Below are 18,206 nucleotides of genomic sequence, written 5' to 3'. Positions count from 1 at the left end.
TACAACCCACATATATTAAATTTATTTAGAGAAACAGTTCTACCCTAAACCTGTACCTACAGGTCTCACAAAGTTCTAGATAAACAGGTAATCATCGCTGATGTATCTGAGTTAATGTAGAAACAGACAAGCAGCCCTAGCCGGGTTGGCTCAGTGGATAGAGCGTCAGCCTGCAGACTGAAGGGTCCCGGGTTCGATTCTGGTCTAGGGCACATGCCCAGGGTATGGGCTTGATCCCCAGTAGGGGGCGAGCAGGAAGCAGCTGATCAATGATTCTCTCTCATCATTGATGTTTCTCTCTCTCTCCCTCTCCCTTCATCTCTGAAATTTTTTTTTTAATATTTTTTTAAAAAACCCGAAAAAAAGAGAAACGGACAAGCAGTTCATGTGCCGTCTCACAGAAAACCCTGGTCCTCCCACACATGGAAGAGGATACACACACTCCATTCCGTTGAGCTCTGGAGGCCACCTGTAAGCACCAGGAAGATGTAAAGCTGGAGAAAGGACTGTGGCTAAGTGACAAATGCTAGAGGAAATTGCTTATTTGAAGAACTGCTTGGTTTGGGTGAAGTCATATATTTCTCTGCAATGGAAAACTTCCTTGTCATCTCTCTGCTCTAAGAATAACCAGAGTACAGTTGGAAAAGATGCCTTATTGTTTCATAAGCCACACACCACTACTGTCTTTGGTGAGCATCCATCTTTTTAAACAGCTGGGTCCATTTCAAATGCTCTGCCTTCTAACTCAGCACTTCTGCAGCTGTAAATGGGTCTGAGAATCAATAGTACATCCAAATACCACAGTCAAATGGGGCCAATGTTCAGATGCTAAAAAGAGCGATATTTAAAACATCCCCACCAGCCTACTGACAACGATGGTAAACGCCGTCAGGGCGCTTCTAGTCTATTCCTCCATCTCTCGGGTGGCCCTGGAAAGTCCATCATTGCAGAGGGAGGGCCTGGGCCAGTGAACAGCCAGTTTCGCTGTGGGTCGGGAGAACTCTAGGCCACTTCTTCCCAGGCCTCAGACCACCACTAACAGGAGTCAGGAGAGGATGCCAGGGCTCTGCCCGCTCCTGGCAAAACCCTCTCCAAACCAAGCCTCCCCGCGGCAGCACGGCGATCTGCTTTGGGGGCTGTCTGGGGCCAATTCCAACACAGCTTTTAGCAGGAGTTACACTTGTCTCATAAGAAATCCAGGACCCCTCCTGGATTCTTGTTCCCATAAGGCTCCGCACATCCCAACAGGACCCGTCTCCCACTGATCCTCCACTCCCAACATCCTTCTACTTGTCCTCACGGTCCACCGTCAGCACAACCCCTTCTCTAGCTGAGGATGTCTTCTCCGAGTGCTGCTTTCACCGTCCTGCTCTGGGAGGAAAGCTGGCTTTCCCTGAAGGCTGGGCTCCCCCGGAAGCCATTGAAGCAGCAGCCGCTTTCTCCCTCAAATATCTGGATCTCCAGGGGGAGGAGATGTCCTCCAAAAACCTCGCTGCCATTCTCAGGTCCTTTCCCCTTTTCCTTAAGCCCCTGTTTCGAATGTCACGTCATCAGACTCAAACCCTAACTATCCCTCCATGGTGGAGTCCAACATTACTATTGACTTCAACATCCAGACAGTTGACCTCCCCAATATATGAGGTGTAGTGGGTTGAATGGTGACTCCCAAAAAGATATGTCCACACCCTAATCTCTGGAATCTGAGATTACCCTACGTGGCAAATGAGTGAACAGTACCTCTTATGGTTAAATATGTAATTAAGTTAAGGATCTTTTTTTTAAAAAAAAAATTATTTTTGTTTATTTCAGAGAGGACGGGAGAGGGAGTAAGATAGAAACATCGATGATGAGAGAGAGTCACCGATTGGCTGCCTCCTGCATGCTGCACAACCTGGGCATGTGCCCTGACCTGGAATCAAACTGTGACCTTCTGGTTCATAGGCCGAGGTTTAACCACTGAGCCATGCCGGACAGACATGTTAAGGATCTTGAGAGCAAAAATTTTTCCTGGATTATCTTAGTGGGCCCAAAACACAATCGCATCTGTTGTTGTAAGATAGACATCCAGAGAACAGAAAGAAGAGGAAGAGGCAATATGACCGATGAGGCAGAGACTGGAGTGACGAAGCCACCAGTCAGGGAATGCCAACAGCCACCAGGAGCTGGAGAAGGCCAAGAACGGTGTGATGGCTAATTTAATTATCAACTTGCCTGGACTAGGAGGTCCCCAGATATTTGGTCAAACATTATTTTGAATGTTCCCATAAGGGTGTTTTTGGATGAGATTCCGATATAAATCAGTAGAATAAAGCAGATTTCCCTCCCTAATATAGGTGGGCCTCATCCAATAGGTTGAAAGCCTGAATAGAACAAAAAGGCTGGCCCTCCCCTGAGCAGGACAGAATCCCTCCTGCCTACCTTTGAAGTGGGCCATTGGCTTTTTCCTGCCTCAGGACTTGAGCTGATACACTGTCTCTTCCTGGGTCTCAAGCCTGCTGGTCTTGGGAACAAAACTACATTATCAGTTCTCCTGGTCAAAGGCCTTCAGACTCCGCCTGGAACTGCACCATCAGCTGTCAGGGGTCTCCAGCGTCCCAACTCCACCTGCAGATCTTGAGACTTATCAGCCTCCACAATCACGTGAACCAACTCCTTATAATAAACTAGAGGCCCGGTGCATGAAAATTCATGCACTGGAGTGGGTATCCCTCAGCCCAGCCTGCGGCCTCTCACAGTCTAGAGCCCTTAGGGGCGGGAGGCGATCCGGTGATCAGGGAAGGCAACACCCCCATCACACCTCTGCTGCTGTCACTGTCGGCAACGCAAGCCTCAGCCGGCCCTGGTTACCTGAGTATCGGGTGGCCCTGGGCAGCTGTGCAGCTGCCATCCAAGGCTTGCCTGCACCTCGGGCCAGCCCTGGGCGGCTGGGCAGCCACCATCTGAGGCATGCCTGTGCCTTGGGTCGGCCCTGGGGGGCTGGGGGCCTGAAGGGACTGGAGGACTCTGGAGGCAGGCCACATGCCTGCCGCCCCAGTGAGGTTGAGGGGACTGGGCACTGACATTTTTGTGGCTGTGGGTGCTGCCAACTTTGAGGGCAGGTAGTCAATTAGCATATTCCCTCCTTATTGGCTGTGGGCACCACCATCTTTGAGGATGGGGCAATCAATTAGCATATTCCCTCCTTATTGGCTGTGAACACCACCATCTTTGCAATGGTGTGAGGGTCAATTAGCATATTCCCTCTTTATTAGATAGGATACCTTTATATTTATATATCTCCTCTTGGTTCTGTATCTCTGGAGATCACAGGCTGCCCTAGACATCTTGGTTTCAAACTTGGGGCAACCAGAACTGTGAGAGAATAAATTTGTTTTAAGCCACCAAGTTTCTGGTAATTTCTATGGCAGCCCTAGAAAATCTGCACACTGGTCTTCACTGAACTCCTCTCCCTCAACAACCTTTCCTCCACTCCACGCTGGCCACCAGTTTCACAGTCACATCGCAGGACATTTTAATGTCACATCATCTAAAATCACAATTTTGAACACCCCACTCTCATACCAACTTCTATCTTCCAAGCTGACTCCCAGAACCCTTGCCTTCAACCCCAGTGGGACCTATACTCCACCGAGCCTACGACCTTCAATTAGCCCCCTGTCTCCCTCACGGCGTCATTTCTCTCTAAACAACCTACATTCTTTGTATTTTATTCGTTTCTCTGTATTTTACATTCCCACCAGCAGTGTATTAGGGTTCCTACTTCCTCACATGCTCATCAGCACTTGTCACTGTCTTTTTTTTTTTTTTCTTTAATCCTCACCCAAGGACATTTTCATGTATTTTTAGAGAGGTATGTGCCCTGACCAGAAATCAAACCCAAGACTTTTCAGTGAAAGGGACGATGCTTTTATCAACTTGGCCACAGTAGCCAGGGCAATGCCAGTTTTGTTTTGTTTTTAATTTTAGCCATCCTTGTGGGGGTGACATGGCATTGCATTGTGGTTTTGATTAGACATTTCCCTAATGACTGATTCTGTTGGGCATCTTTTCATGTGCTTATTGGCCATTTGTACATCTTGTTTGGAAAATGTCTATTTAGATCATTTGCCCATTTGCCCTCCAGTTAATTTACTTCTTTTTTTTTTGTGGTAAAAAATTCATGACATAAACTTGATCATCTTAACCATTTTATTCATTTATTTTTGTTGTTGTTAATCTTCACCCAAGGATATTTTTCCATTGATTTTTAGAGAGGGTGGAAGAGAGAGGGAAAGACAGAGAGAAACACTGATGTGAGAGAAACACATCGACTGGTTGCCTCCTGCAGGAATGCCGACCTGGGCCCCAGGAGGGGAGGAGCTGGCAAGCAAGGTACATGCCCTTAACCAGAATCGAATCGAACCCAGGACCCTTCAGTCCACAGCCCGATGCTCTATTCACTGAGCAATACCAGTTAGGGCTTATCCATTTTATTTTAATCCTCATCCAAGGACATGTTTTTAAAAAATTTATTTTAGCGAGGGGGAGAGGGACATCGGAGTGAGAGCAGCACTGACTGGCTGCCTGCTGTGTGTGCCTGTGTTAACTTTATTCACACTGTTGTGAAACAGATATCCTCAACTTTTTCCTCTTGTAAATCTGAAACTTTACACCGATTAAAAAACAATTCTTTCTTTTACCCCTCACCCCAGCTCCTGGTAGCCACCATTCCACTGTGCCTCTGCCATGTTTACATTGGGTTACTTGCGGTTTTTGCTCTATTTGAGTTGTAAGAGTTCCTTATAATTCTGGACATGTCCCTCATCAGTGATAGGATCTGAAAATAGTTCCTCCTCTTCAATGGGTTGGCTTTTTACTTCCATGACAGTCGCTTTTGAGCATCAAAGTCTTTAATTTTGATGAAGTTCAATTTATCCATTTTTCTTTTATTGCTTATGCTTTTAGTACCATGTCTAGGAAGGTTCTATATGCTCCAAGGTGACAAAGATGTTCTGTTCTAAAAGTTTTCTGGCAAAAAAACAAGTCAACAATCCTAACTGTTCCAGGTCTATAACAACACGATTTGTTCTGATTTTTTTTTTCTTTTAATTAAATCTTTATTGTTCAGATTATTACATTTGTTCCTCTTTTTTCCCCCCCATAACTCCTCTCCTCCCAGTTCCCACCCCACCCTCCGCCCTCACTCCCCACCCACTGTCCTCATCCATAGGTGCACGATTTTTGTCCAGTCTCTTCCCGCATCTCCCACACCCCTTTCCCCCCCAAGAATAGTCAGTCCATTCCCTTTCTATGTCCCTGATTCTATTATAATCAACAGTTCATTCTGTTCATCAGATTATTTATTCACTTGATTCTTAGATTCACTTGTTGATAGATGCATATTTGTTGTTCATAATTTGTATCTTTACCTTTTTCTTCCTCTTACTCTTCTTAAAGGATACCTTTCAGCATTTCATATAATCCTGGTTTGGTGGTGATGAACTCCTTTAGCTTTTCCTTATCTGTGAAGCACTTTATCTGACCTTCAATTCTGAATGATAGCTTTGCTGGATAAAGTAATCTTGGTTGTAGGTTCTTGGTATTCATCACTTTGAATATTTCTTGCCACTCCCTTCTGGCCTGCAAAGTTTCTGTTGAGAAATCAGCTGACAGTCGTATGGGTATTCCCTTGTAGGTAACTGAGTTTCTTTCTCTTGCTGTTTTTAAGATTCTCTCTTTGTCTTTTGCTCTTGGCATTTTAATTATGATGTGTCTTGGTGTGGTCCTCTTTGGATTCCTTTTGTTTGGGGTTCTCCGCGCTTCTTGGACCTGTAAGTCCATTTCTTTCACCAGGTGGGGGAAGTTTTCTGTCATTATTTCTTCAAATAGGTTTTCAATATCTTGCTCTCTCTCATCTTCTGGCACCCCTATAATTCTGATGTTGGTACGCTTGAAGCTGTCCCAGAGGCTCCTTACAATATCCTCGCATTTTTGGATTCTTTTTTCATTTTGCTTTTCCGGTTGGGTGTTTTTTGCTTCCTCGCATTTCAAATCATTGACTTGATTCTTGCGCTCCTCTGGTCTGCTGTCGGGAGTCTGTATAATATTCGTTATTTCAGTCCGTGTATGCTTAATTTCTAGGTGGTTCCCCAATATAACATCGAGGGTCTCATTAGTTTTCTTGTAGATCTCATTAAGTTTATCAGCGGCTTCTAAACAGTTCTTGAGAGACCTTAAAAGTGTGGTTCTGAACTCTATATCTTCCATTGACAATTTTGTCCTGTTTCTTTGTCTCCGCATTTTGTTATGCTTCCTTGGTGCACCCCCTAGTGGTCTTTGTGCGCAGTCTTATAGTTAAATCTTGATTGTTGTAGCTAATACCAGGGAGGGTTTGACCTCCAGGCCAAGTGGCTATGAGAATCAGCTGTGTCAGCAGTGAGAGAACTGTCCTCTAGGGAGGTGCTAATCTAGCCTTTGCCTGAGGCTATCCGGCAAATGCCTCTGTGCAGGGCTTGGGCGGGGCGGGTCGCACAGTATCAATAGGGTGGGCCGGAGAGAGCAGTGATGGCGACTCTCAGTCCTGTCCCCAGGGGCTCTGCCTCTCTGAGTCCCAGCAATGGCTGCAAACCTCGGAGAGAAAGCTGCACTCGCTCTGACCGAAGCCAGACAGTCCCGCTTCTCCCGTTTGAGTCTGGGTCCCTAAAGACTCGCCTGTATCTGGAGCTCAGAGTCTGCGACTCCCTCCCGATTGAAAACGCCAACCGCGCCCTCCGCCGCCAGCCCGCTCTGCGCGCGCGCTCCGCACCTCAGAATTTGACTTCAGCACTGCGCCTCCTCTGAGTGTCCGTATGCGTTTCTCTTTCCTCCTAGTTGTAGGACTTCCACTCAGCCAGCGTTCCTGTGGTTCTGGGTGATGTCCCTTCCGTTTTTTGGTTTCACTTTTGAAGTAGTTGTTCAAAGCAGCAAACTCCGGCGTTAACCTATGCCACCATCTTGGTTCTCCCGATTTGTTCTGATTTTTTAAAGGAAATGGTTTAATATCACTAATGCCCAAATAGCTCCCAGTGGACACTTATTAAAAAGAAGAAGAAAATTAAGAGAGGTTGTTCAGTAAATTCAAATACTTCCTCATTTATAGCAGATTTTGAAGAAAAGGATAAGTAACTTTGTTCAAAGGTGAAGCCTGCCATCTGCTGGAGGAAAAAAGGTGAAATTTCACAGCATCCACTGAGTTCTATAACCACCTCTACTGAGGCAATCTACTAGCAAACTGTACATGCGTGCTTCGTGTAACCAGTTTCTCTCTGTGTGTCTCTCTCGCTCTCTTTCTCTGCCACAGAGTAACCAAGGGGAACTCAGTCAAAGTTCTCTTGGTAAAGTGAAGATGGGGGTAAGCAGAGTCGGAATGTGAGGCACCGGGTCAGAGAGTGGGAATAGGTTTATTCCCAGCCTCTTTGTGTATTAAGAAAGGGTTAAGAGTTATGTATATTTTACCATAATTACAAGGAAGGAAGGAAGGAAGGAAGGAAGGAAGGAAGGAAGGGAGGGAGGGTGGGAGGGAGGGAGGGAGGGAGGGAAGTGGGATTAACTGGGTCACCTTCTCTGCAGGACTCCACCAGACTGCCCTCTGCCCTCACTCACTCCTCTCCCTCCCACTCCTCTCCCAATCAGACTGGTTGTGTTTAGAGAAGTCATGAACATGCCTGGCTCAGCCTCTTCCCCTCCCGTGTTTCCTGGGATCTACAAACTCCATAGGGCACACTACCCCCAGCTCCCAGAGCCGTAAGCGACGAGGCACTCCTCACTGGAAAGGCCCACACTGGGTGGGAGTATATTGAACTCAGGGGCTACCAGCAAGTCCAACTGTTTCCTCACAATCCATTCTAAAAGTTTAAAATAACTCCTCAGAAAAATACTGGCATTTACAATGTAACAAGACTCAGAACAGGATCTTCTATTTAACAAAATTTTATGGTTAACTGTAGCTGAAAAACTAATAAATTTTTTTTTTTTATCTCTAACACATCATCAGATGCAGGAAGTAAAGTACACACTTGGTTGCAGTCTGTTCTTTTTTTAAAAACACACACACACACACACACACACACACACACACACTAATCTCTGGTATAAACTTACTTGCTTTTTCTTGGTTAGTTTTATGAAAGCTAACTAGGAAAAAAACACACACACCACTTTTTTTGTTACTTAAAGTCCAGTAGAATGACCAGGCTTAACAAGCTTGATCTTGAATTATACTAATAACCAGGTGTCTCAAAAAATGTTATATATACTTTAACAGCTGATAGTTCAATTTTGAACATGAAATGTATTTTAATAAACACTGCCTTTAAAATTATTCAAAGTGTGTGTATATACTTTTGGGTGACACCCTATATTTTTCTACTGTTTAACAAACCAACCAACCAACAAATGAAAAAGGTAAAAACTCTGGAAATAAACTGAAAGAGGAAAGAAAATGTATTGGTAATAAGCTTGTTACATGATTTATAAGCACAACACAGAAATCAGACATCAACCTCCACCTAAGTAGTGGACTGGTATGTAATAGACGAGTTTTGAAAGTAAGGACACCAATGTGGCAATTGTGCAATAAGGTATTTTCCCAACCTTAGAGCAGCAAAAACGTAACTCCTTTATATTATGCAGCTTTCTTTGCACTATTAAATTAAATTTGCCTAAAAAAAGAACTTTAAATCTTATTTAAAGCTCACAGCATAAGCATTGAGAGAGATACCTTGTAGAATTTTAAAATAAGAAGAAACTCGCGTTTTACTCTGGAAAGGGGGCATTGCAACATTCCATTTTACTGAATTATTTCAAGTGTAATAATATCTCCATCTCCTAGAACTTCAAAAAATTCTGCTTTTAAAATCAAGTGATGAAGTACAACATATTTGCAAACCCAGTCCTGAATGTCAGTATTAAGATCTTATGACACCGAATCCTCATTTATAGGCATCTACCCCGAAATAGGCCCAAGTGCCTAACAGACGAACAGCTGAGGACACAGACTGAAAATAAAGCAATTACCCAAGAGGAATGCTCCTTCATCTGGTGTTGGTTGCTGTGAGGACCACTGGCATGACCACGCCAAAAGCAGTTTTGGCAGAGCTGGTAGTTGTGGCACTGCTGGCATCGGTACCGGAAACCCATCATGCTCTCACAGTGGCAATAGGAGCACTCCACGGGGTGGAAGACTTGTGGAGGGCGGGAAGGCAGGGACGAGAGAAGGGCAGAGGACGGGGAATGGGATAAGAGGGAGAAAAAAATCATTTTCATTTGGGGAACAAAGTCAACAGAGTGGAAAACCTCATCCAATATTTTTTAAAAAATGCAAACAAAATTAGAACTGAAGACTTCAAGTTGTCTCCTAGTTCATTTAACCAGCCATTTACTAAAAAAAAAAAAAAGGGAACAATAAACAAAATAAAATTTTCAACCACCTTAGAAAATAGCCAATTTCTTTCTTTAAAATGAAACTCACGTTTCTCAAAATTTAGATAAATATACAAGTAAGGAGGAAATCGGAACCTTCACTCCAAAGTTTCTTTTCCAAACCTACTGGTTTTTGAAGACATATGTCACTGTTGGTTGTTCGCACATGTTTCCTTCACTAACATAAAATCCGTGAGAGCCAGGGCGTATATGATATATCAGTGTTACCCGCAAATGGTATTTTACACAGCACCTTGGACTGAAGACCTGCGAATGTTTGCTGAAGGAAATACTATGACACACTTGGACACAAAAGGTAACTGGTAAGAAGTAACGCTAGACATGTTAATACAGTAGTTTTAGCTAAAAGCTCTAAGTAGCAGCAAAGAACTGAAGTCCTCTGGACCAGCGACGGGACTGTGTCTGGAGGAAGGGAACGCAGTGACCTGCAGCTCCTCTCTCCGCCTCACTGGGCTTCAGACCTTGTGAGAACGGGCGGGCGGTGCTCAGGATTCACAGGGAGCACTGGGCTCTCTTACAGCCTGAAAGCCCAGTGCCCTGAGTGGGAAGTGGACAATGCACAACTGTGTGGTATAGATTGCTGGTCATACTTTTATTTATTTTTAATTAAATTTATTGGGTGACACTGGTTAATAGGATCATATAGGTTTCAAGTGTACATTTCTATGTTACTAGATCTGCATATTGATTGCACTATGTGCCACCACCCGAAGTCAAACCATTTCTGCCAACATATTTAGGCCCCTCCCACCCCCCACTATTTATACTTTTACTAGTAAATGTTGGTAGCATATTTGTTCCCTCTGGCAAATCAATGCTGAATGGAAGAAATGAAAGTCAACGGGAAAGAGGGATACGGTATTCGAATCTTCATCGGAATGACTCTTTCTAGCACTGTATATACAAAGCCAATCTTATCTCAATTTTAAGAAATTTTAGTTCTGCTTCCAAAAATATATATTAAGACATTGCAGACCAATAGTTTTATTGCTAGCTTTACCCAGTGGCCAGATAAGTTTCTATTGAATGAGTACAAAGAAAGTTTTACATAAATCTTAAAGGCATACTTTAAAATTAAATACCAATTGCATTTTGAAGTTATTTATTACATGTTCTTACAAGCTAATATCGTTTTTCAAGAATTCTCTTGATTGGCCACAAGTCTTAGAACAGAAAACACGAGAATTCTCGTGATCCGTCCGCAGTGTGTTAATTAGGGTATAAAGAGTCAAAAAAATAAATAAATTGAGCACTAGGTAGGGAAAACAGTATAATAAGGTCAGTAAAGACCAGCCTAGCCAGTTTGCTCAGTGGATAGAGCGTTGTTGGCCTGCAGACTGAAAGATCCCAGGTTCAATTCCAGTCAAGGGCACATGCCCTGGTTGTGAGCTCAGTCTGCAGAAGGGGGTGTGCAGGAGGCAGACAATCAAAGATTCTCTCTCGTCATTGATGTTTCTTTCTCTTTCTCACTCTCCCTTCTCTGAAATCAATAAAAATATATTTAAAAAATAAAAGTAGTTTAAAGAAAAAAAAAGATCACTAAAGACCAAAAGAAAAGCAAAATACGAATGAGAGATACAAAGGGCATACTTCCTCTAAAAAATTCAAGCTTTGGTCATCAAATAATTTCTAAGGAATCATGAAAATGCTGTCTGTGCTCCAAATTAAAACTGCACAACATAGCAGAGTTCTGCCCGACAACAGTCAATCTAGAGCTAACATCAGTGCAGTCAACATAATCCGTGCAGCCAATGTTTGTAATTCCATATACTTTTGGGTTAATATTAAATGACATTGCACAGCAATGTTAAATTAGCAGATATATTCTGGCAATTTTGATTGAACATGTATGTCTATGTGATTTTTCCTCTCTTACAAACCAGTCGAAAGCCAGCCATTGCTTACATTAGTCAGTGGACTGGGTGACCAGGTGGAAAACGCTGAAAACCAGAATGAGGAAAGAACCAACGTGTGCTGGGTCAATTATAAGTAAGATTAGGTTTTGGTAAAATATTCTTTTTTGGAAGAATGCATCATGTGATAGTTACCTTCTGATATACTACACACTTGAGTTAGCAAGCTAGTATAAAAAGTGCGATTTTTGCTTAAGCACATAAATATCTGTCCTGATGAATAGTAACCTCAATATAATTTGAGTAATAAATTTCATGAGAAGTAAAGGACCCAACAACAACAAAAAAAAACAACACTAAAAATAGCATAATTTAATTTATTTCTCACCACAAATACTAAGATATGTAAATAAATATTAGTGTGATAGGTAATGTTTTATTTTCTATGTATTCCAATGATTTCATAATATTTCTCGATCTCTAAAAACATATCAACAACCACATAAGAATGTAATCAATAGCCAAAACCGGTTTGGCTCAGTGGATAGAGCGTCAGCCTGCGGACTGAAGGGTCCCAGGTTCGATTCCGGTCAAGGGCATGTACCTGGGTTGCGGGCACATCCCCAGTGGGAGATGTGCTGGAGGCAGCTGATCGATGTTTCTCTCTCATCGATGTTTCTAACTCTCTATCTCTCTCCCTTCCTCTCTGTAAAAAATCAATAAAATATATTAAAAAAAAAGAATGTAATCAATAAATAATACAAAGTCACAATAAAATATTCATATGAATAATAATACATTATGACAAATAAGATTTTTCTACTTGGTATAGCAGATACAAAATGATTTTATGAAAATGAACTGGCTATGAAACTACTAAAACACTTAAAGGCTCTAAAAGTAATGCCTCCAAAAGAACCAATAATACTGTAATAATTTAATAGTATAAATCTCTATCCAAAAATCCTATTAAAAATGTTAGCTGTTTTGCCATGGCTGGTGTGCTCAGTGGTTAGAGTGCTGGCCCATGCACCAGAGGATCACAGGTTGGATTCCTGGTCAAAGGTACGTACCTAGGTTGCAGGTTCGATCCCCGGCCCCAGTCGGGGCACATGTGGGAGGCAACCAATTGATGTGTCTCTCTCACACTGGTATTTCTCTCTCTCCCTCCCTTTCACTCTCTAAAAAAAATCAATGGAAAAAGTGTCTTCGGGTGAGGACTAACAAACAAACACACAAAAAGATAGCTATTTTACTCTAGTCAAGAGATCCTGGACCTTTAAAAAAATAATCCTGAATCTAAGGTACTTATAAACGAAAGCCACAATTAAAAAACAAAAAAAGTGCCTTGCCTGTGTGACTCAGTGGTTGAGTGCCAACCTATGAACCAAGAGGTCAGGGTTCGATCCCCAGTCAGGGCACATGCCTGGGTTGCAGGCTCAATCTCCAGTGTGGGGTGTGAGGGAGGCAGCTGATCAATGATTCTCTCTCCCTCTCCCTTCCTCTCTGAAATAAAATAAATAAATAAATAAATAAATAAATAAATAAATAAATAAATATTTTTTAAAAGAGTATGGCTAGCAGAGAAGATCAAAAAGCACAGATGTGTGTCTCATTCTGAGGAGGGGAAAGAGAGGCCTCTGCCTTTTAGTGCCTTTCAGCTACTGCTGTTCTCTGTGTGGAATGAGGAGAGACAGGAAGCGCCCGAGAGGAGGTTACGTAGAAAAACCACAGCCTTCCCTTTAATAAACTCAAACAACCTACACAAGGAGATAAGCTGATAGCAGCAGCAGAAAAAATTACGACGTTTCTAAGAGATAAGTGCCATTTCAATACCAAGTGGAACAAAGATTTAAGCCAAATTACTAGAAAGGATGCTGAGAATAATTCAAGGTAAAATAAGTATTAAAAGAAAGAACTGAAGATATGTGAAACCCAGTACTAAATTCTATCTTAGCTACTTTCCTTCAAACAATTAAAACACAATTTTAGTGGTTGATATTGAATATATCCAATTTTTGACCTATGATTTTTAAAAATTAAAGGAAAAAAGAAGCCATGGCTAAGTCAGGTGGACTCAAGCCAGAAACAACCCCCTGGAATCTCAGGGGAAAAACCTGGAGTTTGAACCACAAACTCTTATGACCTGACTAGAGGCCCAGTGCACGAGATTCATGCCCTGGGGGGAGGGGGGCAGTCCTTCAGCCCAGCCTGCACCCTCTCCCAGTCCGGGAGCCCTCAGGGGATGTCCAACTGACGGGGAGTGGGCCTAAGCCAGCAGTCGGACATCCTTAGTGTTGCCGCGGAGGCTGGAGAGGTTCCCACCACTGCCGCTGTGCTCGCCAGCTGTGAGCCCTGTGGGAGCACACTGACCACCAGGGGGCAGTTCCTGCGTTAAGTGCCTGCCCCCCTGGTGGTCAGTGTGCGTCATAGCAACCAGTCGGTCTGCTGTTTCGTCGATTTGCATATTACCCTTTTATTATATAGGATATTACTACTTCTTGGTATCCTATCTAAGTAATAAGACCCCCACCACTTCTGTATTTGAGAAACAGATATTCTTCTTTTGAAAGCTAAAATCACAAATTCAAATAATAGAGTGACAGCAAATGTCCATTACAATTTCAATCATAGTAGCTGAGGACATTACAAACACTCAGTTCACATACTTCCCATAACACAGGAACGAGAGGGACAAGTTCTGCTTACCATTCTCGACATGGGCAAGCCTGTGCATGAGAGGTAGCCAGACAAGGCACTGGGGAGGAGGGTCGGCCATCATTGTGTCTAAAAACATATTTAACATGATCTTTTTCTGTGGAGAGGAGAAAAACAGATATACTTTATATTTTTCAAATACCTCGGAACTCCAAGACTAAGTTAACGTGGGGCCTTCCCAACCAAGTTAATGAATTACATGTGGAATGTAACTGCAAAATAAAACATTTTACATTACTACAGACACTGTTACACACTCCACAACACACTATATTAGTCCTGTCTTCAAATGTATTTCCACATACATTACTGTATCTGAGTCTTAAAACAACTGCACAAGTTAGACAGGCGAGGTATTACTATCTGCGTTTTCCAGGTGACACAATGAAAGAACCAAACACTTAAATACCTTTTAAAGGTCCTGCCCAAATCGCACAGGAGCAGGACTAGACCTCAGATATCCTGCCATTAGTACTAATCCCGGTACGCAGCGTGGAAGCACCCATCCCACACCTGACCGTAAAGCATCGATGGGAACGGGAACTGTGGCTGAGGGGTTGTCTACGCGTTTCCAGCATTCGTTAACAGAGCCGGGCACAGAGCGAGTGTTTAGTAAGTAATTGTTGAGTAAATACCAATGTGAGGGGCAAACACATCATTTAACAACCTTCTCGTTTACGTAAGAGAAGGCGGAAGCTCGGAGTGGTGAAGTTATGTGGCCAAACCACAGAAGTAGATATAAGGATGACATCAGAACCCAATATGCAAATGCCCATCACAGTACTCCCTCCTTGCCTGGATTGCATTTTTTGGTTCTATCTTTGTTTCTCTTTTAAACAAATATAGTGTAAGCCTCCACTGTGTGGGAGGCACTGATAAAATTATGTCCCATGTGGACATAGGAAATTAGAAGACAGCCTAGAAAAAAATAGTCAGATGATGTAGATAAAACAAGTTCTCAACAATAATCCTAATTAGTGAAATTCCTCTTTATGTTCTCTAACCCACAAAACACCTTTCCCAGCTCTAAAAAGAAAGGGAAAGAGAAGAAAGGGCAGTGCCATGCAACTGGTGTAAAGTTCTGTAACGGTAACCTGGACACCGAGGCCCACTTCAAACTTTATTCCAAAAGGAGAGCGAAGGCAAGAGAGCAAACACAGGAGAACGAGAGGTGTTTCCAAGCCCTGGCCCCACAATCCAAAGTCTGGGGTTGGAAAGACACTGAGCATTAGGGGTGAAGCCGAAAGGCACCCAAATGTCATCTTTCTCTCCCAAGTTAACTGCGTTCTCAGTGCCACCACTTTATCTGAAAAACAGGATATAAAAAAATGTGGTGCTTCCCCAGAAAACTTTAAAACAGTTTATTCCAGAAAGGAAGGTAGAAAGATAAAGGTGGTTAGAGCTGACAAATGTTTTGCCAGATGACTACACAACGACTCTGACTTTGACCACGAATCCATTCAGCACAGGGAAGCGCGGGGTGCGGGCCGTGCGGTGCTGGCCAGGAAGACGGGCCTGGGATTCCATCCGACCCACCACCACGCCTCCCAACGAGGGTCCCGTCACCCCAATGTGTGACCGCACACTCTGAAGTCTGTGTCTCTTTTTGGCAACTGTGAGACTTGACTCCATTACCGGTAAATTAGAAGTCATTCTTATTGAAAACAATCTTTAAAAGAAGAAACTGATATATAGGGAAGAGAAAAAAAAAGGTAAAGGAGATGGCAGAGCAAGAAAGAAGCTTTTGCAATAAAAACCTGAGAAATAATCAAGGGAAGTCTCGGGCCGGGACAGAGCCCGCAGGCCAGCACTGCCCGAGGAGGGAAAGGTTCTGAGAGCCAAGCCAGAGGGTGGTCCCAGTATGAGGCCACCATCCGAAGGCCCTCTCTGTATAGCTGTGCGCTGATGGTGAGGTTTGAGAAATAGCTGCTAAAATCAGCTAAAGATCTCCAAAGTGTTTTCCATCTCAGGCATCCAAGTCACTAATTTCTGAGGCCTCAGTGGACCCTGGGAGAATGAGTGAACAATGTTAAAGACAAAACCAGAAAGTCACTGAACTTCTGAATGGAAGTCCAGACATGGAAACGCCCGATTATAAATAGTAAATAACTGCTACAAACCATGAAATTAAAAATGCCTGCTTCAAATTACTGACAAGGAAGATGCTCGGAAGCTTTTTAGCTAGTAAGAGGTGGTAAACAGATTAAGCATATCCTATCGTTTAATATTTCTACATCTTCTATTTGTTAAAAATCACATGTTCACAAATCCACTTATAATCCGAATGCTTTCTCTAAAACAGTTTTGGTTTGCCTACCGTGGAGTTTAATTTTTTTTTTTTTCATCTTCAAGATAAAAAGGAACAATTAGTTTTGCTATCTCAGAAGACCCTCGTAATACGCTCAGAATCAGTTTCCCAACGTTGTCCTGAGGGAGGTCACACTGCCATTTGAAGTCCTTCCTCTGCGAGTGAGGAAGGAAACAGACCGGGGCCCCACGCTCTGTCTTCCATTAACCGTGTGATTTGGGGGGAAGTCGCTGAACATTCTGGTTTTAGTTTTCATCTCTCTCGAGGGCAGTGGATATCGGAGTACGGTGACGGGCTCTCCTGGGGGGTCTTGGGAAACTCGTTTAGGAAGTCCATGAAGCCAAACTATTTTCATAATAATGCAGACATTATTACCTTTTTCAATCTCACTCTCTCAGGAGTGTAGAGTGGGGTGTTCAGAAGCAACGTGGCATATCCACAATGATCTGAAAAGGCTATTAAAATGCTCTTCCCCAGGCCTGGCCGCGTGGCTCAGCAGTTGAGTGTCGACCTATGAACCAGGAGGCCATGGTTCGATTCCTGGTCAGGGCACAGGCCCAGGTTGTGGGCTCACGATCCCCAGTGTGGGGCGTGCAGGAGGCAGCCCATCAATGATTCTCTCTCATCATTGATGTTTTTCTCTCTCTCCCCCCACTCCCTTCCTCTTTGAATTTTTTTTTTTAAAAATGTATTTAAAAAAATATTCCTCCCCTTTCCAACTACATATCTGTGTGAGGCCAGATTTTCTTTCTATATTTTAACCACAACATCGTATCACAACAGACTGGATGGATAAGCAGATAGGAGATACCAGCTGTCTTCAACTGAGCAAATCTGAGATTTGCAAAAATATAAATCAATGACATTCTCATTAAATTTTATGGTTTTGGAATATACAGCTATTTTTTCATTAAAATACATTACTTATGTAATAGATTTATCATTATTTTCAATGACTTAAAAATACTTTTAATTTATAATATGAAAATGCTGATATTTATAAACTACATAAATAAAAGCTGGTTGGGGTCCTCAATACTTTTTATTGTAATGAGGTCCTGAGGTCAAAAAGTTTGAGAACTTTTGGGATGGAATTCCAGCTCAAAAAATCTGTGAGTTACTAAATAACTATGTGAAACATAGGCTGACTCATTTTTCTTTCTTTTTGTTTTATTTTCTCGAGTTGAACACATTTATTGCATTCTCTTTTTTTGTTGTTGTTTTTAAACATTTTATTTTGAAATAACTTTAGATTTACGAGTTGCAAAGACAGTACAGAGGGTTCTGGAATGCCCTTCTCTCAGCTTCCCCTGTTTTTTTTTTTTTTAATCTTTATTGCTGAGAGTATTACAGATGTCCCCCCTTTTCCCACCACTGCCCCCTCCATCCTGTTCCTGCCCCACCCCATGCCTTCACCACCCTCCTGTGTCCATAGGTAAGATCTCTGGTTAATCTCTTCCTGCCCCTCTCCCCCGTTCCCTCTGAGATTTGCTGGTCTGTTCCATGCTTCCATGCCTCTGATTCTGTTTTATTCACCAGTTTATTTTGTTCATTAGATTTCTTGTTTATTTTTTTAGATTCGATTGTTGATAGCTACGTATTTGTTGCCATTTTATTGTTCATACTAGAGGCCTGGTGCATGAAATTCATGCACTCGTGGGGGGGGGGGTGTCCCTCAGCCCGGCCTGCGCCCTCTCGCAGTCAGGGAGCCCTCAGGGGATGTCTGACTGTCAGCTAAGGCCCGTTTCCCACAGGGTGGGCCTAAGCCGTCAGTCGGACATCCTTAGCACTGCTGTGGAGGTGGAGAGGCTCCCGCCACTGCCACTGCGCTCGCCAGCAGTGAGCCCGACTTCTGGCTGAGCAGCACT

At 43.0% G+C, this 18,206-nt stretch overlaps 1 protein-coding gene across 7 annotated transcripts in view; it reads right to left on the bottom strand.

Moving 5' to 3' along the window:
* DTNB (dystrobrevin beta) overlaps nt 1–18,206 on the bottom strand; it is a 160,798-nt gene that overhangs the window by 99,766 nt on the left and 42,826 nt on the right. For all 7 annotated transcript variants that reach the window (XM_081101374.1, XM_081101373.1, XM_081101372.1 and 4 more), the window contains 2 exons: nt 14,022–14,127; nt 9,034–9,200 (listed from right to left, as the gene is read on the bottom strand). In XM_081101374.1, coding sequence (XP_080957500.1) covers nt 9,034–9,200; nt 14,022–14,127 — 273 coding nt within the window. The remainder of the gene's footprint in view (nt 1–9,033; nt 9,201–14,021; nt 14,128–18,206) is intronic.

Source organism: Myotis nattereri, assembly GCF_964212035.1.
Source record: "Myotis nattereri genome assembly, chromosome: 10".
In the NCBI taxonomy this organism is placed as follows: domain Eukaryota; kingdom Metazoa; phylum Chordata; class Mammalia; order Chiroptera; family Vespertilionidae; genus Myotis; species Myotis nattereri.
Note: the sequence above shows the minus strand (reverse complement) of the source record. Positions and strands in the feature narration are given on the sequence as shown.